Below are 27,811 nucleotides of genomic sequence, written 5' to 3'. Positions count from 1 at the left end.
CATAGCTAGTGTGTTCTCTACAGGGTCTTAAAAACACTCTCAGCTTTGTGGAGGGAAGCTGGAAAACCAGCAATGAAGAAAATGAAGAATTTTTTTTTTTTCACTTATTGTGTTTGTGCAGAGTCCAAGGTGCTTTAGCCACTCGGTACTTTTCGTAAGAGATTTTTTTGGGAAAAATACTTCACTTTGAATTTAAACTTCCAGTACTATTTCAAGTAGGAACTGTCTTCCCTGAACCTCTGATTCCAAGATACTAGTGTAAGAAAATAATGAAATCTTGCCCTTCAGAGTTGCAGTAATCAAGGCAGTATTTTAGAGTAAGCCAGTTAATATTTTGTATTGTTTTCATCATCGCTCACATTTAAGGAAGATACTTGACTGCTGATGCTGATTTTTTTTTTCCACTCTGTTTTCAGGTACCATAACTTTTTTACAGGAGTGGAGTTTTTTTGTTATGTTTTGGGTTTGTTTTTTGTTTGTTTATGCTTTTCTGTTGGGTTATATGACTAATTTGTATCTGTTTCCTTCTTTGGGCCTCTCAGTAATACCTTCTTTGTAAAATCTCATCCAGCTATCCAATATTTTCCTGAGGGAGTGCAGGCAGCCTTTCATCTGAGACTGATATTGGTAAGATTGCTCAAAGATAACCCAGGGAAAACTTGGCAACTGCTCCTGTTTGCTCTGGCATTGATTCATATATTGCTTAGGCTTTATTCCATATTTATCCACAGCCCTTCGTCTCGGTCTTGCTCAATCCTCTTGCACACCTGTCCTCATTGGAGCACTGTTGGGTCCTCAGACAATGGAAACATTCACAGCTCTCTTTAATTGCATTTTGACTTGCAGGGGTCCTGAACTAGGAGCCCAATGATGTCGAAGGTCCAAAAATCAAATTATGATCTTCAAAATCAGGCCTTTCATCTGCCCAATAAATCATTTTCAAAGGCTGCTTAAGGTAATTTCAAAAGGTCTTTTAAAGTGGTGGAAATGTGTTTGTGAGTAAATGATACTGTTGTGACTCCTGCTTTATTTCTTAATTCTCCCACAGAGCTTTTGGGAATTGCTTCTTTTATTCCCTTGGGTCAGGCATTGTACTTTGTGCTGTTAACCTCTAAACATAATTGCACTTTTTCCAAGGCAGGAAAAATGGTTTAATAGCAAATCTGTCCCTTGTTCTGGCTGACTGTGCAGGGTTAAAGGTTTTTAAGTAATTCAGCCAATCATTGCAAAAGTAGTACAAAGTCCATTTGTTACATCATCAGAGACTTTTTTTATGTCTTTTTACCTCTCACGTTTTCTATTTGTTAACTTTGAATTATTGAAAAAAAGTGTGGTAACTGCTAATATTTAAGTGGATTTTGTTGTTCCCATAGTCTCCTTTCCAAAAGCTGGTCTTTTATTTCAGGGTCTGAGTATGTACACACAGTAGTACTCACCTGAAACAAAGAACAGGCTTTCTTACTAATTAATGGAAAGATACTGCCTCCTCTCAAGGGTGATTCAAAGTACCTGGACCAGCCTCTTTCACTGACTCACCTTCTGCCTGGCACAGCCAAAATCTGATCTGTCTTGGTTTAGCTGCAACAGCAACTTTTGGATTTGACCAAATGTTTGTAGGTGATTTATTTTACTTTTGGTTTACCTTTCTGTAGTATAATCTTAGTCCTATATAGGTGGGGAGTGTATGTGGAGTGTGCACATGTCTCAGCCCAACACAAAGTACAAAAAACTCCCTCAAACCAGATAAATTTTGAAGAGAGCAGAGGCCTTAAGCTGGTTTTAACCCTATGTGTCTCTTGGCCTTGTGACAATGAGGATGCTCTAGAGAACAGTAATGAAAACATATTTATATTTTTATTCACTGCATGTGCACTTGCTACAGTCTGTGTTGCTTGTAGTTTACCCTGATTTATTGTAGTTTAAGCACATTGCTGGAAGCACCACGTTAATCCAAAATCCTTTGCAGTTTCAAATTCAAGTAAACAAATGCTGTGTCAAGCATTAAACCCTCCACATAAGGAAAACAAACAAAAAAACCAAAACCCATGATCAGAGGCTTCTGACATGAAGTGTGTGCAACTCCACCAGTCCATGATCTGACTTGAGCCCGTGCCCAGGCTGAGAAAGAGCTCCTCCCTCTACTAACAATTCTTCTTCTGCTTGCCCTGCCCACTCTTAACATATCTGAACCATAACCCCAAGAAAAACCGGAAGAAAAATTCAGGCAGTTTCATCTCTATTGGAATTTTATCCCTCAGTCCTTACTCACTTTCTTCTGCCAGAGAGTCCCTTGTGTTCTCTCCCCTCAGCTTGCTAGGGATGCAGCGGTGGCAGGCTGTGAATGGTAGCACCAAGCCTTGCCCTTCATTTGTGCAGGTAGGCATCGTGCCAGAGCTCTCCCGAGGTCTTCAGGGAGCTGGGAGAGAGAGAAAGAGAGGACACATCACAGGGCTGCTCAGGGGAGTGTTGCTGGGACAAGGGAATGAGGTTTTGTCTGTTTTCTGCTCATTTCCCAGAATCCCACGATAAGCTGAGCTGGGAGAGACCCACAAAGATTGAATCTAACTCAGCCCTGCATGACACCATCCCCAGAGTCACCATGTGCCCAAGAGGGTAAAAGTAGAGCAAGACAACTCTTGCTGTTAGGATTGCAGTCTCTCCTGCATGCCCCTGCAGTTTGGGGGGTTTATTTTTACTCACTGCACGATGTCTGCGAAGGCTGTGAGCAGAGGCTTGCACTGGTACTCAATGCCATGCTTGGCACACAGGGACTTCACCAGAGGGGCCACCTTGCAGTAGTTGTGCCGTGGCATTGTAGGGAAAAGGCTGTGAACAGGAGACAGGCAAGCTTCACAGGAAATCCTAGTGATTAGTGCTTCCCAGGAATCACCCAACTCACAATGAGCAGGGACTGTAGCTGCTCCCAGCTCTTCTTTTCCCCTGCTGTGCTTTTAGCACAAAGAACTCATAGGAGTTTCCTGCTTTCCCCTCTGTTCTTTTCCACAGTTTGGCTCCAAATGAAATGATGTTTATGGAAGAAGCTGCTTTCCCTTCCCTCCCTTTTTCCAGAAGTAGCCCTCTCCATAGTACAGAGGAGTAGATGAGCCCATCCTTCATCCTTGCATATCTCACTCAACAACAACAACAGCATAAAAAATCAGCAGAGGTGGCTTTAAACTCCTGTGGCAGACTAAAAATAGGTGCTTTAACCAGGACATTTCCATTGATCTTTAAAACTTACAACTTGGGATTGACTCTATTGCTGTTCTAGCATTGATCCTGCCCCTGTTGCATTTTCTCTTGTCATCCTGTGGATCCAGTGAAAGTTGAATTACATGATTCTCTTAAAGGACTTTCAAGTTTTAAAGACAAACTCATCACTGCCCCACAACTATTTGTAGAATTCAGAGCAAAAAAGAATAAGGAAGGAAAAAAGAGAAGGGAAGATATTTTTTAAAAAAATGAGGATGAGAAAGAAAATTCCCTCTTGGGGTGAGTACTTACTGATGCTCAATCTGGAAGTTGAGGTGCCCTGTGAACCAGTCATTGAACAGCGACTGCTCCACGTTGCATGTTGCCAGGAGCTAGAGGAGGGAAGAGGAAAGCAAAGTCAGAGACAAGTCAAGAGTATGTTTAGGAACCAGAGGTCAACCTTGATTTAATTTTGGATTGCCCATGAGTGTGTCATTGCTGTACTCCTTTACCTTTTCCGTGACTGAATCCATCAACCTCTTAAACTTCACCTCCCAGCCACCAACAGATTTCACCATTAATGCAGCAGGAGACTTGCTTATGGTTAAAATTTATACCTGTATGGCCACAGTTCTTAAGAAGGGAAAAATCTTTTACCTGAGTAGACATCCAGTCCAAATTCTTGTCATAGTCGATATCCATTGGGATGTGGTTCATCTGTGAGACCCAGACAAACCAGCTGCTCTCCAGCATCCTGTGCAATGAGATGAGAGAATTCAGTGCTGGGTGAGCAGGTCAATGAGGAGCCATTGAAATAATGGCAAAGCCAGACTTAAAAGACGTGGCTGAATACTAGCCTTGCTAAGCCAGCACCTGGAAGGACTTCCAAACTCTAGAAGTTTAATATTTTCTTATGAAACTCATGATTATTTCATGTGTTTTGTTTAATACTGACTGGTGTTCAGCTTGTTTTATCTTTAGCCAAGGCCCAAACTGATTAGAATCAGTGAAATGATCCAAGGGGTGAGTGTGCTGTCCATTCAAGTCAGTGCTGCTGGATAATACCTGGGTATTTGCAAGCCCAGGCTAAGCTGTTTTGGTTAAAGGTGCTCTTTAAGCAGCAGCAGACTTAACACCCAAAGCACTGAATGTTATATGAAGTAAATATTTCTCAATTTGGTCAATGCTCAGTGAAATCTCTTTGTTGCCACAACTAATGGAGCAACATAAAACTTGCACTGGCAATTGAACAAAAGAATTTATGAACTAAAATTAGGCAAAAAAAATAGGTGGTAAAGGAGAATGTGACAATATAAACATAGAGAAAAGGCTGAACAACCTTCTAAAAAGACATCACCTGAATATAAAATAATATGCCAGGAGACTCTTTGTTTCTAATAATGATCCATAAGTATAAAAGAATCTGATGTAGAAGGTCAGCATCCAGGCCAAGTCCTACCAAAATCAGAGAGAACAAAAAAAGTAGATCTTTATAAATTATATTTGCTTATTTATTTTTTAAGCTTCATAGTATAAGAGAATGATTTGCATTCAGCTTTGACAGTTTTTTTTCTGAAAGGAATAATTTAGAGCAATCCAACACAAGCCTATGATACTTTCTCACAGCTTGCTGTGAGAGGTGAATCTGAGCATTCTTGCTCAGCAAGGGGCTGGCTCCATGCTCAGAAGGAAGGCTGAAGGTCCCCAGCTCACCCCTTGTGGTCACACAAGTAGCAGTACTCACCGCCCAGTACTTCTTTGTGTAGGCAATGTAGAATGTGTGAAAGTGGAAGTAGGTGGGGAACAGGAGCGGAGGAAGAGCTGGAAAGAAAAATTCATCACTGGTGACATCATGGACTGGGTGACAACATCAGCCTGGGAGGGAAGGGTCCTGAATTCCTGCTCAATCTGGAGAACATTCCAGGTTAGGATGTTGGTTTAGTGCTTTGAAGCATTTCTAGGTTTGACAATTAATCTGAGAGTTCTTACAAAGCTCAGATTTCATCTTAAACTCTTGACTGAGGAATAGCCACAAATTATTATTTTGAGAAGTGGCTTCCACAGCCCAAATCTTATCTGGCTCCTTATTCCTTGGTGCAAAGCAGAGGAGCAAGAGAAATGAGTACGAAATCCCTTTTCTATCAGGGATTTGGGGTTGAAGAACTCAAACTCAGCCTTCCAAAAGGACATCTCACTTGCATTTAAAACCCCAAGAAACCAAAGCAAACCAAACAAAAAAAAACCCTGAAACCCACAGACTTTGATACTACTGAAAGATGTGGTATGATATCATAACCCAGAGCCTCTGTGGAGGATGTGGGAGATCTGGGATAAGATGGGTCAGGTCTGGTTGTTATTACTTTGGGGTTTTTTATTGTGTTCTTTGATTCAGGCATCTTTGTTTTTTTCAAGTTCTCCAGGTCAAAAGTAGAATCTCCAAGCCCCTTTAATACCTCACAGGGAATTGCAGGAGGATAGAGATACTCACTGATGAAGAAGTACTTGTGTTGGTGATTGTAGGGCATGTATTTTTTCTTTTTGATCCCAAGCTGTGGAAAAACAAAAAAAAAAAAAAAAAAAAAACAAAAAAAAAAAAAAAAAAACCAAAAAAAAAAAAAAGAGGGAAAAAAATTAGTGGAGACCAAGCAATTTTCACAGGTAACTTGCTCTTTTTCATTTATTTTCCAGAGGGACTCTTCTTGCATACTTCCCACGACCCTCATTCCTTGTTTCATGATTCATTTTGTGAAGAATTAGATATATCAAGGCTAAGTTATGTTAGTGGTCAGAAACATGTATGTTCTCTCATTTTTTCCCCTTATTTCTGCTCTGATTCTCTAAACCTAAATGGCAATTCAATGACCTGGAGAAGAATATTTCACTGCTGTAGCTGCTGTGATGGGGTAGATCTGATCAAGATGGGGTAGATCAAGAACTGATGGGATCTACAGCAAAAAGGGTTCAGCACTCTTAGGTTGTCACTCCTGGCAGCGTCTAGCAGGACAAATTGGGAATATGCTACATAGTCCAACAAATTTTGCCCAACTGGAGTTCCAGGAACAGCCCTGGGTTTTTCAGTCCTGCTGTTCCTGTCATAGCCAACTCTCCTAAAAGACAGGGACACATCAAAGCCACCCTTTTGACTGAGCCTCATATATTCATATTAAAATAATAATTCCAGGCTGACTGCAGCCATGCTGTACATTGATTGATGTTTACAAGGTATCTAATGATCATTAATTACTGAGTTGTTCTAGGTCAATAGGTTTCTCCAGCCATGAATGTGCTGGTGGATTTTCCACCCTATATACAATGCCCTTACATCATCTCTAATTTATTTACATCAACATATCAGCTGTTCGAGAGATTCTTAAAGGATTAGTGTGAACTGTGGAGAAATAAACCTCTTTACAGAAATTGCTGTCACACCTTAGGTTTAGACTTCCCACACCCCCTCACTGACCTCCACAGAGAATTTCTTCCCCAAAGTGAAGAGGAAAGGGTGCATATCAATGTCGGGGTCCTTGTGGAAGCAGTTGGGTTTGGCGTGGTGCTGGGAGTGCAGGAGAGTCCACCACTTGGCAGAGGCCCCCTGTTCAAGGGAAGGACAAAGCATTAAAAGCACTTTCAGAGCCAGAATTCCCTTTACTTCCTGACCCTAATCCTTTCCCCAGTGCTGCAGGTGCTCCACAGAGTCTTCAGAACACACGCTTTTACAGGAAAACCCTCAGAAGTTTTCCAGGGACTCACAATCAAATGGCACATCACAAACTTGTGTAGCAAGTGGTTCCACTTGGTTTTCCTGAATACTGAGAGGTGTCCTAAATCATGCTGTAACCAGGAAGCCTGGACCTGGAGGAGGAGAAAGAAAACTTTAGGAGGAGAGAAGAAGAGGAATTGAGATGGGGATGGTGCCACACTCATCCTTTGCCTTGAACTATCAAGATTTATTTTTCAGACAGTGCTCCCAAGTCACCAGCAGAAAGGGACTACAGAATCCTGACAGTCCCAAGGTTTCCCCCAGAATATATCTTGCTGAAAGAATCCCAAACTAAGTTTAGTGTGAGCTCCCCACATGCAGAATTTCTTCTTGGTATCCAGATAGTGGCTGTGTTTTTATGGCAAGTGAGGAAGCAAAGGACAAGAAACTGCTCATGTGTGTGTGTAGGTTGATGCAAGTCCACACTGGAATTCAGTGCTCACCTGGGAAATGGTCAGCAGCAGCAGGGAGAAAATGAAGGGCAGTAAGGATGTCCCAAAGTAGAAGAGGATGAGCCAGGCAGCTGTATCCAGGAGCAGGATGTGAACCAGGAGCAGGAAGAAGAAGAGTTGGTTTGGCTCCAGGAGTCCCATTCTCTCGACTGTAGCACGCAATTCCCGGAAGTCTTTCACCAACATTTCCTGGGGGAAGCATCAGGGTTACAATTCTCTAGTTTGACAGCACCCTGCAGCTTCATAACCCAAAAACCACTCTAATGGGGGGAGAAAGAACAAAGGATCTGGCTAAAAGGGCAAGAGCTGGGTTTAATAAACATTATCATTGCTCTGCTACAGCTTTTTGTTGAGGAGCCAGGTGCAGCCATCACAATGTCTGCATCCCAGTCCCTAAAAAAAATCCTCCTCGGTGCTTCTTCCATCAAATCCCCGGCAGGCAGCAGAGGGCTCAGCTGGAAGTTGTGTTTAGTGGAAGCTGTACTTTGTGTGATGAACTTCCCATGCCACCTTGTGGTAGGTCTTTGCATGAAATTATTCCTTTTATTTGTCTTCACTTTTCTCTTCCCAGGATTAACAGGGGAGAGTTAAATGCACCTACAGCTGAAGGAGAATATTTATTCTCCAAGACTATTCCTTTTCCTTTTGGTTAGCTCTTCCTCAAAGCATGGGAAAGAAGAGGTGATAACTCTGCTATTTCGGTAGAGTGGCTGTGATATGAAATTCCTGAAGATGAATTTTTCTTATTTACACATTGTTTTTAAGTCGTAGCCCAAAAATGTGAGTAACCTGGTTCTCATTGCCCCAGGAGCTATGCTGATAGAGAAGAACAAGGTATAATCTCAGAATATTTCCCTTTAGTCTCCTTTGATCTGTTCTGTAAGGACAGACTTACATTTTTAGCTGGCTCAATGCTGGGTTGGTCTGGTGCCAGCTCCCCAATCTGCAGTGGCTTCAAGTACTTGCTCACCAGCACCTTGTCAACGTGGAATGCCACAAAAGCATCCTGCAAAGGCACAGCAACAAAGGAAAAGAAATCCAGATTTTGTTAAAAAAAAAAAAATTAAAAATTGCCTTTTGAATGACTCCATTCCTGGAAGTGTCCGAGGCCAGGGTGAAGCAACCTGGTCTGGTGGAAGGCATCCTTCCTTTTTTATCCTTTGTGAGAGAACACAACAATAAAAAGCAGCACACAGAGAGGACTCCACAGTTTCAGTGTGCAGTGTCATCCTTTCTAAAATGTTGGCTTTAATTACACTAATTTTTTAATTCCCTGGGTTTCTTTGCTTATTGAGAGCCTTCTCTCCTGAGCTGCCACCTTTCATGAGTTCCTGCTTTTGGTTAAAATCTTGCAGTTCAATTAAGATAATTTCTTAATTTTTCATAACATATATCCGAAAGATTAAGCAATGGACCTAATGCAAGATGGACAGACACAAAAGTGGCTCAGATCCTGGAGGGCTTAATGATTTGGACATGGAACCAACTACCTACCAACCTGGCTCAGATCCAGAAACAAAATATCTGGTTCATCCATAGCCTGGGATTTTCCGGCATGCTAAAATAAAAGAAATCTGGCAGTACTAACTTGAGAAATGAGTGCTGAAATTACAGACTGCAAAGTTCAACTAATACACAATTTGAAATTTAAACTTGATGGGCTGAAAATCATTTTGATTTCCATGAGCCTCAAATATATCTTATATAGGGAAAAAATTGCTGCAGCTTGCAGCAACTGCACAAGCACGACCAGGAGATAAGAGGAGTCCTGAAGGCTTAGGAATGATAGAATGGTTTGGGTTGGAAGAGACCTTTAAAGTTCCTCTAGCCCATCCCCCTGCAATGAGCAGGGACATCTTCAACTACATCAGATTGCTCCATCCACCCTCACCTTGAGTGTATCCAGGGGTGGGGCATCTCTGGGTGACCTGTGCCAGTATTTCACCATCCTCATCATCAAAATCTTCTTCTATCCACTCTAAATTGACGATTTTTTTAGTTTATAGCTAATCCCCTTTATCCTGTCGCTCCGGGCCCTTGTCCAAAGTCCCTCTCCGGTTCTCTTGGAGCCCTTTAGGTACTGGAAGGGGCTCCGAGCTCTTCTTAGAGCTTTCTCTTCCCCAGGCTGAACACTCCCAGCTCGCAGAGGTGCTCCACTCCTCTGAGCACCTCCATGCGCTCCTCTGCTCGCGCTCCAGCTGTTGCTCTGATTTAGCTGGAGCAACACTTCCCGTGGGCTGCATCGCCTCATTTGCCCTTTCCCATGGCATGGGGACGGCGAGGCTCGCACGGAGCGGTCACACTTCGCTCCCCCGACTCTGTCCCATACCCCGATTCCCACGGAGATCGTTCCCAAGCCCTCTCCGCACGATTTTTCCCGGGCGCCCTCCTCCGGCGCATCCCGGCTCCGCTCACCGTGGCGTCCTGCCCGGCGTGGCTGACGAGGAGCCGGGCCCCTCCCGGGTGTCTCCGGTAGAAGCGGCTGATGTCGTACACCTTCCTGTGGATCACCAGCCAGAGCTCCTGCGGCGCCGGCCCCCGCCCGTTCCGCTGCCCGATCTCCTCCCAGGTGAAGCGCCGCATCCCCGCTGCGGGAGTTCTGTCCCTGTCCCCGTCCCTGTCCCCATCCCGCATCTCCCCGCCGCTCCCCGGCGGTGCCATCCTGCCTCCTGCCCTGCTCCCTGCCGTAGCTGCAGCCCCGCATCCCGCTCCGCCGTGGCATTTAAGGGAGGGAGCCGCCCCGGCGCCGCTCCCCGCCTCCTCCACCCGCTCCAGCTCCTCGGGGTTGGGTTTGCCCCCCAAAACTGCCCCTTTCCCACCCTGGTTCTGCATCCCCAGTGCCCAAAGCCCCGTAGTACCCTCGGGTGGGGGGTACCTGACTGCTTAGGGGGGTCCCCAGCAAGTTCATTCCATTCCCAGGACAGGCTCAGGCAGGGAAATCTTCCCTTAAAATACTCCTCTGATTAACCATAAAAAATATCACTCTGTAGCTTCATTTTTGATGTTACAGTCCACAAACGCCTTGGATGAAACATGAATTAAGCATATTGTTATGTCCTACTAAAAACACCCAACAACTGAACCACACCAATCTCCAGAAAACTCAGTATTAACAATTAGCACCTGCTGAAACCCTATATTTCAATCCAGTTTTCCAACACTCGCAGTGAGCAGGGAGCTCCCACAGAGCCCATGGCAGGAATAATCCTCGAAGCCCTGGCTGTTTCTGTTACCTGGGATAAACCTGGGATGGCACACATGGAATGTTGTACCAGGTTCTGATAGCAGGTTGTGAAACTGCTGTTTCTTCCCCTCCCACTGCCCCCTTCGTGTTTGTAAAATTATTAATTAGACTTGGGGACTCCAGGAAATGAGCATTAATTGCAGAACACTTGGTGTCACTCTTCCTTTCCCTCTAAACAGTCACAGCATCCACATAATTTTCTCTTGTCAAAACAGACCCAATCTTGAAAATTTAAAATTGCAATTGACTGAATGATTTCTTCATCCTGCAGAAAATCACCTGTTAAAACCCACAACAGCAACAACCCAGGTGGAGGAGCCCACAATTAGGACAGGTTTTTCAAAGTGCATTAATTAATTTATCTGAGATATCATCTTTTGATGATGAATTAATTTGAACTGATTTCTTTACATTTATAACATTTCTCATGCATCTACTTGCCCTTTTATTTTTTTCAGTGCTTGTTTGCTCTTGAGTCTACTTGTGCTGGTAAAGCTCACACTTGATAATGACTCTGCAGTCTAGATTTCCAAAAGAAATGTTGATGCAAAAGAAGAAGTCTCATCTAGTTATCTCAATCAAACTGTTTACATAATATTTCCAGCTCTTGTCCTTTACAGGAAGGTGTGAAAATCCTAAAGCTGATTTCTCAGCCCAGCTCCCAGAGAGACAGTGCAATAAGGTGCCTTAAAAAGACATTTAATAGCTATTATCATCAACCTGCTTCTTTTCTTGTCCCCTGTCACAGTAGGCACCATTTCCTCCTGATTCCTGGGCTTTGCCATCCCACCATCATATTTGGTGCTTTTTTGCAGAATGTGTTTTTATAACATTTGAGAAAAACCACTTCCAGCACACCAGCACATACCTTCAGGAGTGCAGCACAACTCCTTCCTTTTAGCTTCTCCTCTTACACTGAATACTCAATATTGAATATTCAGCAGAAAATGAGGAAGAATCCACTCCCTTCTTGTCCCGTGTTCATACCTCTTAGCTACTTTATGGAATTATTAAGGTGGGAAAAGACCCCAAGATCATTGAGTCCAACCTTCAAGATCATCAGTCAAACCTTTCACTGATCCTAAAATCCTGCACAAGGTAAAACAGGTTAAACGGGTCAGTAAGACAAGCAGGCAAAAGCTTCCTCCCCAAAGGGTTTTCAGTGTATGGAGCACACAAAATAACCCCAGACACCACAACTTCTCTGCACAATTTCAGTACCTAAAGGAGCTCCAAGAAAGCTGAAGATAGACTTTGGACAAGGGCCTGGAGTGCCAGGACAAAGGGGAATGGCTTCAAACTGACAGAGGGTAGGGTTGGATGGGATGGATATTGGGAAGAAATCCTTCTCTGTGAGGGTGCTGAGGCCCTGGCACAGGTTGCCCAGAGAAGCTGGGGCTGCCCCATCCCTGGAAGTGTTCCAGGCCAGGTTAGACAAGGTACTTGTCTCCTGACATCTCTGAGGATGTCAGGAGACAAGTATGAGCTTAGCTGGAGTTTTAGATTTTTTAAAAACTGCCCTTGAGCACCCAAAATGGTAGTGAGGTTTTAAGAACTTACATGGATTTGTGTCAAGCCCTTGGACAACTGAAGCTTCCATTACCTCAGGATGAGCCAGGTAACCTGCTGAGAAAAGGAGCTGCCCATCACATGCAGGACACTCACAACATTATCACTGTGTCAGACACTGCTCTGAAAGGAATGCTGATAACAGCACCACTTCCACTGTACAGCAGGTCCTTCCAACAGGGACAATCCTTTTGGGAACAAACCCTTCATTTATCTGCACCACAACCCTTACATCACCAAGGTTTCAGATCCTCAGTTTTCTACCCACATTGTGCAGCACTGATTGGTTTTGCAACCTGTCTTTTCACAACAAAGATGTCAGCTGCTAAGAAGATAAGCATCAAATTATGACTCGATAGCTATCTGATAACCATTGTTCCTTCATACATCCCACATCTTTATGCTCCTGTAATCCAGGACTGTAAATTCCTTGCACTGTACCAAAGCTGCATGATGGTCCTTTCTGGAACTTTTGTCTTAATACATATGTCATCAAGCCTGAAAAAAAAATATTTGGGGCAAAACTAAACTGAACTTCTTGTGCAGATTAAAATCTCATTTTTTCCAAACTGAACTGTTGCACTTCCTGAGTGATGAAGATATTTGCTGCCTGTCAAATGAACTCCATTAGTTCCCTTTCTGCGTGTCATGAATGTGGCAGATTCTGGAGAGAAACACTTATTAGATGACTGATACCAAAGGCATGAGGACGTCAAGCACCTTCATAAATGAACAAGCAGGAACCTCTCTCTTAGAGACAGGAGAAAATAGAACAGGATGGAATACAACAGAATAGTTCAGTTGAGTTGGTTGCAAGGGACTATCATTTAATCACTTAGATCAAACAAATATCATGACCATTTCATGGCTGACCAAAAGTTAAAGCCTCTACCATTGCTCAAATGCTTCTTAAACACTGCCAGGCTTAGAGCACCACCCACCTCTTGAGGAAAAATAATAAAAGGTGCACTAATTAAGCTGAGTAACTCAGAGTAAAACATAAATAAATATATAAATAAATAAATTATTAAATATAAATAAACAATTTAGTCATAAAAATGCAATTTATAGAAGAATGCAAATTGTATCTATAAATTATTCTTTTGCAGCCTGTAACCTCAGTTCCTTCTTTTTTTCTTTTTATTATTCTTTTACGTGGTGCAACTCATTAGAGGAATGTTCTCTATTCATTCCTCATGGTTCCTAGCAGGATCTGAGCAAATCCTTGGAGGTCACAGCAAACTGGAAGGGACACCATGGCAGGGACTTTTGAGGGTCCTGATGTTCTGCTGCTGAGGGCTGGTACAGCTGGCTATGCTGTTTTGGTGATGACTTGGCCACAAAGGGGCAGGGCGGGGCTTTCCTCGGGTGATTAAAAGAGACCTCTAGGGAGCGGGCAAACTGGGGCGTGGTGAGGCAGTTCGTGCAGGCTGGGTGGCAGGTTTCCTCCTGCTAGTGGCGTTTTTAGTTTGTTGTGTTTCTGTTGGTTGGTGGGTTTTGGGGTTTTTTTGTTAGTAATGGTTTTTACACAATCAAAAGCTGCAGTTAGTACAAGTGTCTGTAGCCAAATAGCACCCTCCAAAAAGGATGCGTCTGTACAGAGCCATTCCTGTGCAGTGTTTGAGCTATCAGTGGTTCCAGGGGACATTGCAGAAGAAGCCTGCCTGCGGTGTGAACATGTTAATGATATCCTTTTGCAGGTGGCTGACCTCAGGGAGGACGAAGAATATCAGAGAAAGTGAAACGAAAATCGATTGGTGGAGCTCCGCCCTTCCATCCTGGCTGGAGGCGCACCAGGAGTCAGAGGACTCTCATGCCTCCCACTGTCAGGCACCTGGTGGATGAAGGGGAGAGGAAATGGGTCCCTGCTTGGGGAGGTAATAATAAAAATTCCTCCCAACCCCCATCACCTACCCAGGTGCCACTTCAGAATAGGTATGAGCCCCTGGATCTGGAGAGTCAGACAGATGGTGTAGAAGAAAATTATCTGCCCAGTGAGGCTCCCAGTTACACTTCATCTGTCAGACAGATCACTGCCTCTGGCATTAAAAGAAAAGAAGGGCAGTCCTTGTGGGTGACCCCCTTCTGAGGGGAACAGAAGGCCCCATGACCCATTAACCAGACCCACCCCACAGAGAGGTCTGCTGCCTTCCTGGGGCCCAGGTACGGGATATCACTGAGAGACTGCCTGGGCTGGTTCAGCCCTCTGACTATTACCCACTGCTGATACTCCAGGCTGGCAGTGATGGGATTGAAAAGAGGAGCCTCAGGGTAATTACAAGGGACTTCAGGGCACTGAGTCAAGTGGTTGATAGGGCAGGAGCACAGATAGTGTTCAGGTAGTCCCTTTGGTGGCAGAGAAAAATTATGAAAGGAGTAGGAGCACTCACATTATCAACAAGTGTCTCAAGGGTTGGTGGCATCAGGAGAATTCTGAGTTCTTTGATCATGGGGCAACTTATATGGTGCCTGGATTGCTAGAACCATATAAGCACCATCTCTCTGTTAAGGGCAGAAGGATTTTAGCTCATGAACTGGCAGAACTCATTCAGAGGGCTTTTAACTAGGTTTGAAGGGGTAGGGGATGCAGCTGGGCAGTCTGGAAGCAGGCCCAAGGGTGGTAAGCCTGAGTTAGGGGTGTAATCAGTAGCCCAGCTGAGGTGCACAGATACTAATGCACACAGCATGGGTAACAAACAAGAAGAGCTGGAGGCCATGGTGCAGCAGTAGAGCTGTGATGTAATTGCCATCAGGGAAACATGGTGGGACAGCTCGCATAGCTGGAGCACTGCACTGCATGGCTACAAGCTCTTCAGAAGAGACAAGAAAGAGAGAAGAGGTGGAGGGGTGGCCCTTTATATTAGGGAGGGTCTTGATGCCATGGGTATTGAAACTAATGATGATGAAGTTGAATGCCTGTGGGTAAGAATTAAGGGGAAGGCCAGCATGGCTGACATCCTACTGGGAGTCTGTTATTGACCACCCAGCCAGGAAGAAGTGGTGGACAACTTATTCTATAAACAGCTAGAGAATATTTCAGGTTCATCAGCCCTTGTTTTTGTAGGTGACCTTAACCTACCAGACATCTGCTGGGAACTTAATACAGCAGAAAAGAGGCAGTCCCAGAAGTTCTTGGAGTGTGTGGAGGACAACTTTTTGTTGTAGCTAGTGGGTGAGCCCACCAGGGGAGGGACTGTGTTAGAGCTGTTGTTTGCAAACAGAGGCGGGTTAGTGAGAGATGTGGGGGTTGGAGGCTGCTTGGGGCATAGTGATCATGAAATTAGAGAGTTCTCAATATTTGGTGAAATGAGGAGGAACATCAATAAGATTTTACATTGGACTTCCAGAGGGCGGACTTTGGCCTATGTGGGAGACTTATTCAGAGAGTTCCTTGGGAAGCAGCCCTTAAAAACAAAGGAGTTCAGGAAATGTGGGTGTGCTTCAAAACAGAGATCTTGAGGGTACAGGAACAGACTGCCTCTGTGTGCTGGAAGAGGAGTCAACGAGGCAAATGTCCAGCGTGGATGGGCAAGGAGGTTTCAGAGGAGCTTAGGAACAAAAAGAGGATGCACCATCTTTGGAAGGAGGGTCAGGTCTCTCAGGAAGTTTTTAAGGGAGTTGCTAGGGCATGTAGGAAAAAAATTAGGGAGGCCAAAGCTCAGTTCAAACTTAACTTGGCAACTTTTGTAAAGGATAATAAAAATGTTTTTACAAAGATATTAATGGCAAAAGGAAGGGTAAGATCAACCTTTGTTCTATACTGGATGTGGGAGGGAACTCAGTAACTGCAAATGAGGAGAAGGCAGAGGTGCTTAACACCTTCTTTGCCTCAGTTTTTAGTGAGAAGACAACTTGTCCTCCCAAAATCTGTCCTCCTGGGTTGGTAGATGGTGTCAGGGAGCAGAATGGTCCCCTTGTTATCCAGGAGGAGGCAGTCAGAGAGCTGCTGAACCACTTGGGTGTTCATAAATTTATGGGAACAGATGGGATCCACCCCAGGGTGATGAGAGAGCTGGCAGATGAGCTTGCAAAACACTCTCCATCATTTACCAGCAGTCCTGGCTCACTGGTGAAGTTCCAGAGGACTGGAAGCTGGCCAATGTGGCACTCATTCACAAAAAGGGTGGGAAGGAGGATCCTGGCAATTACAGGCCAGTCAGCCTGACCTCAGTACCTGGTAAGGTGATGGAACAGTTTATGTTGAGTGTCATCACACAGCACTTACAGGATGGCCAGGGTATCAGAGCCAGCCAGCAGGGGTTTAGGAGGGGTAGGTCATGTTTGACCAACCTGGTCTCCTTTTATGAGCAAGTGACCCTCCTGATGGATGTGGGAAAGGCTGTGGATGTTGTGTACCTGGACTCCAGCAAGGCCTTTGGCACTGTCTCCCACAGCACACTCCTGGAAAAGCTGCAGCCCACAGCTTGGACAGGAGCACTCTGGGCTGGGTTCAGAACTGGCTGCATGGCCCAGAGGGTGATGGTGAATGGTGCTGCAGCCAGCTGGGGCCACGCACCAGTGGTGTCCCTCAGGGCTCTGTGCTGGGGCCAGTTCTGTTTAATATCTTTATTGATGACATGGATGAGGGCATTGAGCCTTTCATCAGTAAATTTGCAGATGACACTAAGCTGGAATCGTGTGTCAATCTGTTGGAAGGTAGGAGGCCTTTGCAGACAGACCTGGAAGGTTGGATGGGTGGGCAGAGTCCAATAAGATGAAGTTTAATAAGTCCAAGTCCTGCATTTTGGCCACAATAACCCACTGCAGTGTTACAGGCTGGGAACGGTGTGGCTGGACAGTGCCCAGGCAGAAAGGGACCTGGGGGTGCTGCTCGATGGCCAGCTGACCATGAGCCAGCAGTCACCCCTGGTGGCCAAGAAGGCCAGGAACAGTGTGGCAGCAGGAGCAGGGAGGTCATCCTTCCCTGTACTTGGCACTGGTGAGGCCACACCTGGATTGCTGTGTCCAGTTCCGTCCCCTCAGTTTGGGAAGGACATTGAGACGCTGGAGCACATCCAGAAGAGGCAACAAGGCTGGAGAGGGGCTGGGAACACAAACCCTCTGAGGAACGACTGAGGGAGCTGGGGGTGTTCTGCCTGGAGAAATGGAGACTCAGGGGTGGCCTTATCACTCTCTACAACTCCCTGAAAGGTGGCTGTGCTCAGGTGGGGTTGGTCTCTTTCTCCAAGCAGCAACTGACAGAACCAGAGATCACAGTCTGAAGCTGCACCAAAGGAAATACAGGGTGGATATTAGGAAAAAGTTTTTTATGGCAAGAATGATAAAGTACTGGAATGGTCTGCCCCAGGAGGTGGTGGAGTCACCGTCCCTGGATGTGTTTAGGAGAAGGCTGGATGTGGCACAGGGTGCCATGGTTCAGTTGAGGTGTCAGGGCAAGGGTTGAACTCGATGATCTTGAAGGGATTGTGTGTGATTCTGTGAACTGCATCCACAGGTCCCTTAACCCCTTGAAGAAATTCTGGAAACATGTGGAAGCCACCTCCTACCAACTTTCCCTCACTTTTAACCACTTACACTCTAAGGAAAACCCTGCAGTATTCCTATTTTCTTCATCCCAACTGGCTTTTCCAAGCACTACATTACCATACTTCTACCCAAAACAAATCAGAACTTTCCAGTCCCAAATTCAGGGCTCATGAGGCACTAAATATGTAGCTCTGCATGTCTGAACAAGGCAGGCAAGGATGTCAACACAGAGACACTTCCATGGGAACTCAAAACATATTTGAGAGTTGTTTGAGCCAAGCTATGTCACAAAAATAGAAAAAAGAAGAACCTGAACAAAAACTACAAAGAATGTGGCTGCAGAATGTTAACACAGGATAACTTCTAGTGCTGTTAGTGGGATAAATGGGAAATAAGCTGAAGAGAATGCTGGGTACAGGAGTAATGGAGGTGGCACATGCTGAAGTTGCTGTATAATACAAGGGATTTTGTAATCTCTGGGGAGGTGATTTCTCTCATCCGCCTTGTTTCTCACACCTCAGACTTTACCATGACAACAATTACCTACAAGGGAGGCCAGAATAAAGAAGGAACAGACCAGCTCCACATAAAAATTACACATAAAACCAGTTGTATGATCACTCACTCCCACAGGGGGCACTACTCTCTTGTTAGAGCAAGAAATAATAAATAAAGCAACTGAAAGCTTTATCAGTCCACATGACCCTCCCTCATGTTATCCTGATTGATTTAGAGATTATTTGTCCTACCAATCCTACCAACAGCAAAAAATCAGTGAAAGTATTTTACAACTGCACCATTTCAAATTGAGTATTTCAAACTTGGTCCTGAGAAATGAAAACAGAGTTAAGGTTCTGCCCAGTTCTATACATTATTTCAGAGATGTCCAAATCTACCAGTCCCTCTCTTCCTCCCTCTTCTCCTGCAAACACAGACACTTTATTTTAGAATAAGAGTCAGAGGGAGCCAGAAATCCCTCAGAAATCCTTGGGACAGTATTGCTGAACTGACCTCTCACTCTCCAGTGTACCTGGAACATTCTGAGCTGATTTCCACTTCACATTACCAATCTGTGGGGGAGAGAGGGATTAATATTGCATAATTCCTAATTTCTTAGTCCTGTATATCAGAACCATAATTACTTCCTTTCCTAATCTCCAGAGGGTGATGTCCTGATGAAGGGAGTGTTTGGAAAAGGCCAAAGGAACAGTCTAGCGATTCTAAATGCGTTGGAATTATGAAGAAATAAAGAACATAAAAAATCTCAAATTATAAAGTAAAGACTTAGGAGAGGAAAGGAACAAAACCCATCCACAATTAGCTGGTGTAGAAGGTGAAACATGGTTCTCACTCATGGTGGAAAGTCAGCAGAGATATTTCATAAGGGTGGTGATTATGTTGCTGTCACACTACTGGCAAGGATGGGGAAATGCAGAAAAAAGCTGGACCATTTTGGTTGGAAAAGACCTTTTACAGTCATGTTCTTAAAGCAAATCTGAGAGAAACTTGTGACAGTGTCCACTATAAATGCACATTTTCTCCTGGAAAGGAAGGCAGAGAGGGGCACTCCTTATGTCTGTGCCACTGTATTCCCTCCTTTTCTTATAAAAGAGGAATTGTGCATTTCAAGACCTGAGGAAGCACAAGGAGATGAAGAAGGGCAAGGAGCCAGCAAGGATTTTCTGCACATTACAAGCTGTGTCCATATCCTACACAGACTCACAGATCCTGTTGGTAGGAAACTTTGTCTGTTTTAGTGTTTGGGGAAAATTCCCAACTCATTCCAGCTCCTGAGTAAAGATCCACCCAGCCTTCCCACCTGAGGTGTGTCAGCAGGTACAGGCAGGCCCCATCAGCCATCAGGGTGAAAACACATTGCACAACCCTCCAAATTACCTTCCTGAGAAGCTTCTTCTGTAACATTTGGACTTAACTTGTGTGTCTTTCACTGCACCTCCTGAGAAGCACTTCCTTTGCATTCTCTGCACTAACAGGCTCATACTAAACCCAGCTGGAAATCACATTATCCTGCAAAATTTAAATGCAAAAATATAAACTGCAGTGAGTTTTCATTTGGAGAAGAATACTGCAAATATCACCTGAAAATGTGATTGGTCCTTTCATACTTGTTTCTTTCTTTTTTCCCCACTTTTGGTGTTTTCAGGAAGCCTTCTAGGCCAGGCTGGAGCAATCTGTTCAAGGGGAAGGTGTTTCTGTCCATGGAACTGGATGGGCTTTAAGGTCTCTTCCAACCCAAACCATTCCATGATTCCATGAAGAACTTTATGTCCTTTAACAGTCTCGCCCCCTTTTATCAACGACATGTTTAAGGATTATGCTGTGTGGTGGCACAGGTGCTGAAAGTGCTTCATGGAACCTCTCTGTCTCCAAACAGGATGATGTGAGCACCAGAATATTTCAAATACAGTAAATGAATTCAAGACAGCTTTAGCTGTCTTAAAATGCATAATGTAAATGATTTATGTGTTCTTGCTCTATAATCATGTAAGGAAATGGACAGCATAAATTAGATCCAGAGATAATTATCTCTCTCCATTGACAAGAAAACCCAGGCAGCAGCTTAGACACAATGCTTGACTCCATAAAGATGGACAAGATGAATCTGATTTGAGGAGTCCTTCAGTGCTATTACTGACATGGTTCTTTTTCTAAAAAGTCATTGCTGCAGGCAGCACAAGTTTTAGATTTAAAGAAAACTGGAGTACTTGAGTGCTAATCAGCATTTCTTTGTATTCCTTCCCTTTGTTATGGACAGTGACCAGCTTAGCTCATTTTCTCTTTCATAAGTAAAATAATGGAGTTCTTTAAGGAACTGTGCTTTCAGAAAAAGTCTGCAGAAGCAGTTGAAATAGAAAAATCAAATAATTAAAATACTCCTTTGCAGAATTACAGTCTTACAATTAGCTTTTACAACTTCCTCACCTTTCAGAATGAGCATAAATTATTCTCCTTTATTCTCCCCAGGGGAGACAGAACATTAAAACCCCAGTCAAGTTATTCAGCCAGTCTCAAGCAAGAACTGGTGTTTTCCACACCAGTCTTACAAAATCTCAGACACCCACTCACTCCATGAGGACAATCTTGCTACTTTTATTGGAGGGAAACGAGGGGGAGCAGAGCTGAGGGGTATAATTCATCCTGTCACTCAGGAGCCATTATCAAGATCAAAAGGGAGGAGCCGTGTTTTGTAGCTGGACCAGTTCCTTGCTCAACCTGTGCCCAGCACCACCTGGCTTACCTAACTGCCTTGTTTCACCTGGAGTGGCTGGATCCACATTTCATCACAACCCATCCCTTCTTTTGGGGTCTTCCTCCTCCTGTGAAGGGCAAAGAAGCAGAAATGGAAAGTTAATGCTACCTAAACCACACCATTCTTGTTTGTCAAACAGAATTTATCTAAAACAACCTATAAAGTGTTTAGTTTATCTATATTTTGGCTTGCAGCTGCATTTGGAAACATAAATTTGCATAGGTGACATAGGCACAGGACACAGTAACTTCACATCCCCAGGTGCACAAGTGCAGGTCACTCTGGAAACCACAGGGATTTAGTAACTGCAACTTCAGTGTTGTAAAATAAAGGCTACAACTCAGACAATCAAAACCTGTGCCTTTGCATATCTGTAATAACAATATCTGTTGGGAACTTCCTGCCCGTTGATTAGGAACCCTAAAAATAATTAAATATTCCTTTCATAGTAGTGTCCAACATATAAAGAGTGGATAATACAATTCAATCAATCAATAGAGAGAGAGTTAAACACAGATAAGTGAGTGTTGCCTTGCAGTGCCTCCTTTAGGAGGGTTTTAAATCATAAACATCTTCATATAGGGCAAATGTGTCATTGGTCCTGCTCAGGGACAAAACCAGCAGTTCAGTTCAAAGTTTCCTTTATTCTTCTTACCTATAATCAAAATGTCTCATTTTTCAGGCAGAACCTTTAATTATCTTCTCAAAAAAAAAAAAAAATTAAAGAATCTGTATGGTTAAAATTGTTAAGGAACTCACATCAAGAAAAAGATTGACTGGTCTCAAACATTCAGTAGAATAAAAACATTCATTAAGCATAACAAATATTTAAATATTTCCTTGCACAATCCCTGCAGAGCTTACATGAATCAGCAATGGTTTATCATTATCCTTTTCCAATGTCATTAGATAAGTTATCTCAAGAATCTAATTATTTGCTGTAGATAATCAATTGCTCAAAGTCTAAAGGCCTGCCATCACCAATGATTATTAATGCTGACCAGATTATTTAATGCTCCCTTGTTTTTTTTTTTTTTTTTTTGGGGGGGGGTTTGGTTTTTTTTTTTTTTAAATTTTTTATTTTATGCTCTTCAATCAAAACTAACCTGTATTATTGAAAGAAATGCTGGTAGAAATACAGTTTAACTAATCCCAGCTGGTTTGTACTTAAGCTTTTTCTGATTATGAGTCAGTAAACAAAGAGTAAATGTTCATAGGAGTTATCAGAGTATGCGCCATTTAAAACTACCTAAGCAAAACAGAAGAGTAAAAGTTTTAGCGGGGAAAGGGCATCTTTAAAATATAATTAAATGTTAGAAATGAGGCGGGTAAAGCAGCTTGTGAGGGAAGCAAACTCAGAAGGTAACTGGGGAAATTATAATAATAATGAAGAATAAAAATTTTGTTTATATATATATATATACAAATATATAATAGTATGGAGGAAAAAAACCCAGGCAAACAGTGTAGATTTAAGGTGAATTTTCCTGTGCACTCCTTCTCCTCTCAGTTCTACATCCTTGAACTGAGGAATCCTAACTGAGACAAGTCCATTAAGAGACTAGACCTTTATTTGGATTTATGGGTTACTGTTCCATAGATTAACTGGTTGTTATGCTTTGTTCTTCTAGCGTGGGATCTTCTTTAGGTGTTCCATGAGCCACCTGGAGGGTTATCCTTGGAAGGAAATTGCATTATAAATCCTTTTGCTCCAGCCCAGCAAGATGGATATTAATGGATATTGTGCCAGTATTGCATTTGACTTCCCCTAATTGCTCCTAATCCTTGATGAGACAAACAGAGGCCTTGGGCTGTGCCTGTGGGATACTTCTCAAGTACTAATTGGATAATCTTAGCCCTGAGCAGCTGAACCCATCACCTTTGTTCATGTCCTGATTGATCACAGACTGCAAACCTGAGGAGGCCCCAAAGCACCCCACACACCCCAGGTGCTGTGTTTTGGGCATGGAACAGAAATTTTGAGAGCAGCCAGGATTATCCCAGGCTAACATGGATCTGGAAATACAACCTTTACTGTAGTGGGATCCCCCCTGTCCTGGGACAACAGTTAGGTAATTAATTAAAGGACAGCAGGCTCAGTAATTAATTTGCACCTTTAGGGATTATATCAGGGACACAATGAAATTAAATTTCCCATTGGAAAAGGCATGAAAGGGTTTTGGGAGCTGCTGAGGGAAGCAAAGGAATGAGTTTAACCATGCAAGGCTGAGTCAGGCCCAGCCACTGCTGGTCTCTCACAGGCAGCGAGCAATGGAAAGACCACATCCCCTTCTATTTTTTATAAGATGGATTGAAAGAAAAGGCTTTTTGAGACGCTATGTGCTCCATTCCTGTGCTCCTTTCCTTGGGGAAGAAGTTTAGGAGGAGAAGGGAACTCAAGGACTCTGACCTGTCCTCCAAACTCCGAGGCTCTCCCCCTCAGAAAACGAGGTGCCAAAAAATTGGTAGCAAACACTTCCTGTGGTAGCAAATCACCTCAGAGGTGCCATTTGTCCCCCTGGACGCCGGCAAAGCCTCACAGCATCCAGAGGTGTCCCCACAAAGCAGGTGCTGAGGAGCAGGCCTGCACATCACGGGGAAGAGCAGCGCTAAAAGTGAGGCCATGGGCTGAACCTGCCGGTCGTGGCTGCAGGCAGACAAGGCCTCTCCTTTGTGAATAAACCTTCATGATTCGGTGGCAAAACAAGCGAGCCAAATTTTCACACTGGGAAATTTCATGTGGGCAATGATCCTTCTTGTTCAGGAGATGGAATGTCTCCTCTAAAACATACAGGTTTGGGATGAAATTTGTGAATTTTAAGTCCTGTGTAGTGCTAGCTTCTAAATCTACTATTATTTCAAAATAACCCAGCAAAAAAAAAAAAAAAAAATTTAGAGCTATCATCTCATTTTTTTTCCCCTTTCTTTTATGAGCTACTTAAAAGTTGGAATTCTTGTCTGGAGATAATTTGGATTTTTTTACTCCCAGAGCAGAGCTTTGATTGAATAGCTCCAGCTGCAAAGCTGCTATAAAGTAATTGTTACAATTGTACCACCTTTTCATGATCAAATACACCTAATACAAATGTAACCCAGGAGAAAGATTTTTTTAATGTTGTCATTTGTTATAGTGATTTGGATAACATTTCTGTGCTATTCACAGCAGCTATACTTAAGGGGTTTTTTATATTGTCATTTGTTATCATGATTTGGAGAACATTTCCGTATTATTCACAGCAACTATATTTAAGGGTTTTTTAATATTGTCATTTGTTATTGTGATTTGGAGCACATTTCTGTGTTATTCACAGCAGCTATTCCAGAGAGGAATTCATCCAAGGAAAAGGAAAAACTGGCCCATTTCCAGGTGCAACAGCGGGATTCTGCCACGGGGAGGCAAACTTGGATCATGTTTCCTCATCTTTTCCCCGTTTTGTTTTTTTTTTTTCCCCTTGAGAACTCCTCCAGCTGATTAAATTCTCGAGGCTCTCTAACCTTCTTCTCCTTAGCTGTCCAAATATCAATCAATTAGAAACTCAGCCATCTCTCCTTAGGGAGTGAAGAAAATCACAGTGGTTTTCTCCAGATCCATATTCAGTCAAACACTCCTTTGAAATAATCTGGAAAATAAAATTTTTAGAAGTTTTAATTTAATTTCAAGTCATAAGGGGAACTGCTGACCCCGGAATTGAGGTAAAATACCCTCAATAACTGAGGATTACACTCCAAAATCAGTGATTTCACATTTTCAGTTTAGAAAATGCAAAGTATAATCCTGACATATATTCCATGGCCACCTGGAAGCATTTACCAGTGGAGGGAGCACATGGCTGCAGCCAATATGCAGCTTTAGCAAGCATCAGTGCACCTGGAGCAGGCAAGGTTTACTCCCAGTTCCAGGTGGGAATGATGCTAAAAGTGTCAAGCAGTGACCCAGAGGCCAAGTTGAGCTCAGAGATGAGTTCTGGCCTTGCCAGGTTCCAGGTCTCCCAGTGGGAAACTTGTTAAAAGTTTTTCTTTGCAGAGACAAGAGGGATTATCTTGCTGTGAACAGATTCAGACAAGAACACCAGGCACACCCTGGTTCATGCAACTGAAGAGAGACAGCAGATGCTGTCTCAAACACTGCATGAAGGAAGCAGCTGTGCCTCAAACTTGCTTTTAATATCTGAGGTCATGTTTAAGAGTTTGTTAGTCAAGAGAGAATTCCTTTTCCAGGAATCTTCTGTTCTACAGGGATTGCAGCCCTGAAGAAACAGCACCAAAGCAAATTATAGTCCATAGATTTTTTTTTTCCAAAGCCATGTTTTCATTAAGAGAAAAATGAAATGTTTTTATTTCCCGGGACACTGGGGAATGGCTTCAAATTGCCAGAGGGTGGGTTTGGATTGGATATTGGGAAGAAATTCTTCCCTGTGAGGGCTGTGAGACCCTTGCTACATAACAGCACTACCGTTGGTGCTGATCAAGGCCTGAAAGGCACCAGAATACAAGGAATACAAGGACAGACAACTGGGATCTTGTGCAGCTCCCTGGGAAAGCCAACTGCTTGGACTTGTTGGCATGATATCTGTTATCTTGGCACACTGACAATAAATTTGCAGGACATTAGCTGGGATCTGTCCTCCTCTGCTCTGTAAGTCACTGGGTGTACTGGTGGTAAGAAATACCAGCAGATTTTATTGAGCACAGCTGCCTAATTCCACATATTACTCTGGATATCCCGACTCCCCCCCACTTCCATTATTTATTTCAAACCAGCTTTGTGGGGGAAGAAAGAGTGGCAGAATCTCAGGAGAGGACAAAACTGGACAGAGTACAAAACTGGAGAGAGTAGCTGAGAGGTAAATCCCTTCCCGAGGTGTTACTAGGGAGAGATGGAGGTGGTGAGATAACTCACACAGGCAGTGAAACTATCCAGGGATATTCAGATTTTGCACTGGGGAGTGTAGCAAGGATGCAAATTAAGAGTTTATACTGAAAAAAAAGGGGATGCTGGTTAAAGATATAACACAGGGCCTTTCTTCATCAACTATTTTCAAATATAAGCAGTCAAAATGAGGAACTCAGGGCCATGCTGCAGGGAATTAAAAGGATTAAAGGGACAAAAAGGAGTGGAGATTTTTCATTGGAGGGGACACATTTCAGAGAGGTGCTCAAACTGTAAATTACTGCCTCAAGAATACCTTATTTGAGCCAGTACTTTTTCTACCACATTCTTAGGCACTACTGGATTTCACCTCATTCCAGAGACCACAGAATTCAGGACTGTTGGGTGGATGGTCACATTGGCAGAGTTTTCTCTCACCTCACTGGCTGTCAGCACGTCTCACCTTCTTACTCAAGGGATTTTTTCATTTAAGAGTTGGTGGGAGCAATAAAAAGGAGAAGTAAATTAATAAAAGGGGATTTAAAACTACCCTGAGAGCATCTCTTTCATTCTCACACACCCAAAGCCTGCAACGTTAATCCTAGGGTTAAAAATCTTACATCACCACCATTTATACTGAGGAAATTTTGTATGCTGCAATATCACACTTTTAGCTCATGTCCCACAGATGATAGTTAAATAATTTTAATGAGCATTTTGCTGGGTAGTCCCTGCCTGCTTTACTTTGCTCATTGCTGGTGGATTTCTGATTCAGCAAACTGGAGCTGAATGGGGTGTTGAAACACAGCATCAGAAAATCCCAGCTGGAGTTTGTATCCCATCTATTTCCCTGAAAAAAAGCCCAGGTAGTACATTCCAAAATTGATTGGCTCCTCTCTCCCTAACATAACACAAAGTATGCAGGGAATCTTAGTTTGAAGTTTCATTTTGTTTTGTTTTTTTATGGCACAGATATTTTAATATATAATTTTTATGTGGAGTTTGGGTTTGGTGTGGAGTTTTTTATTTGATTTTTTAAATTTTTTTTGGTCATGGTGTGCATAGATCTAACAGCCACGTCAACAAGAAAATAAAGACAAAAATAAGAAAGACAAATCCTCTTTCAGCTTCATGAGGAGCCAAAGCCTGGTAAACCCACTGTTGCAACAGGTCAAAGGGTTTTAGGCTATTTCATCATTCCAGAGGAACAGAAGAAGGTTACGTGAATATTTGGGACCTCTGGCGTGACGATGCAATTCCAAAGGTCCTAATAAATCAGTGGAAGTGGAATGAGTAATTCCTGAGAAGAGCTACCCTTTAAATCAGAGCTGCCTCTTCCCACATGGGATAAGTCCCTGTGGATTCAGCCCATGTAGGATAATAAAATAAACACTAATTAATCCCTATTGAAGCTGGGTTTATTTCCTTCTTCAGGCCTCCACTTTTGGGCACTGGGATAATGCTGTGATCTGATGTGGTCTCTCTTTTGCCCTCTCCTGCCTGTTTGTTGTTCTGGATATCCCACAGACCATGAACCAAAGCTGACAGATCCAACAGGCTGTAAATGGGTAGAAAAACCCACATAAGCAAACCCCAGCCCTTAACTGACTGGGATCCCACTGGTGTGCACAGTTCTGCTCCCAAAAGTGGAATTATGAGTCAGAGTGAAAATGAAGGTCACACAGATTGCTGTGTGCAGCAATTCTTGCAGGGAATATGGGCTTTATTTGCATAATTAGCTTGTTCTTGCTCAATAGTCTCCTAAACAGGACTGGATTCTGGATGTTCTTGCTGGCTTTTTCAGGTATTATATGCTATTAAAACCCCCCAAAAGCAGGAGATAGTATTTAAAAATGCCTTTGTTTTTATTTCATTAATACATTTAAACTGAATTTCTTCTAACCCATCACAGCAACATCTCCAGTGGGCACTTTTGTGCCAACACCTTCAATCAATAAACTGGATT

The 27,811-nt window shown here is 43.3% G+C and overlaps 1 protein-coding gene across 4 annotated transcripts; it reads right to left on the bottom strand.

Annotated features, from left to right (window-relative positions):
* Nucleotides 1-1,832: 1,832 nt before the first annotated feature.
* On the bottom strand, nucleotides 1,833-27,018 carry LOC135303751 (acyl-CoA (8-3)-desaturase-like). Of its 4 annotated transcripts, XM_064425876.1 has the most exons (15): nucleotides 26,162-27,018; nucleotides 24,471-24,595; nucleotides 20,964-21,042; nucleotides 19,601-19,732; nucleotides 8,300-8,410; nucleotides 7,396-7,593; nucleotides 6,943-7,044; nucleotides 6,656-6,784; nucleotides 5,681-5,741; nucleotides 4,937-5,013; nucleotides 4,550-4,647; nucleotides 3,850-3,946; nucleotides 3,505-3,584; nucleotides 2,701-2,826; nucleotides 1,833-2,416 (listed from the first exon to the last, which is right to left on the bottom strand). In XM_064425876.1, the coding sequence occupies exons 4-15, from the start codon at nucleotides 19,625-19,627 to the stop codon at nucleotides 2,365-2,367; spliced, it is 1,158 nt and encodes a 385-aa protein (XP_064281946.1). In that variant the 5' UTR covers nucleotides 19,628-19,732; nucleotides 20,964-21,042; nucleotides 24,471-24,595; nucleotides 26,162-27,018; the 3' UTR covers nucleotides 1,833-2,364. The 4 variants fall into 4 exon arrangements, with proteins under 4 accessions (XP_064281946.1, XP_064281945.1, XP_064281947.1 ...); XM_064425875.1 differs by lacking the exons at nucleotides 24,471-24,595; nucleotides 26,162-27,018 and adding an exon at nucleotides 23,386-23,654; XM_064425877.1 differs by lacking the exons at nucleotides 24,471-24,595; nucleotides 26,162-27,018 and adding an exon at nucleotides 21,631-21,684.
* Between the last annotated feature and the right edge of the window lie 793 nt (nucleotides 27,019-27,811).

The sequence above is a fragment of the Passer domesticus genome, chromosome 6, assembly GCF_036417665.1.
Source record: "Passer domesticus isolate bPasDom1 chromosome 6, bPasDom1.hap1, whole genome shotgun sequence".
NCBI lineage: Eukaryota > Metazoa > Chordata > Aves > Passeriformes > Passeridae > Passer > Passer domesticus.
The sequence above is the reverse complement of the archived record's forward strand: the minus strand, read 5'-3'. Positions and strand labels throughout refer to the sequence as shown.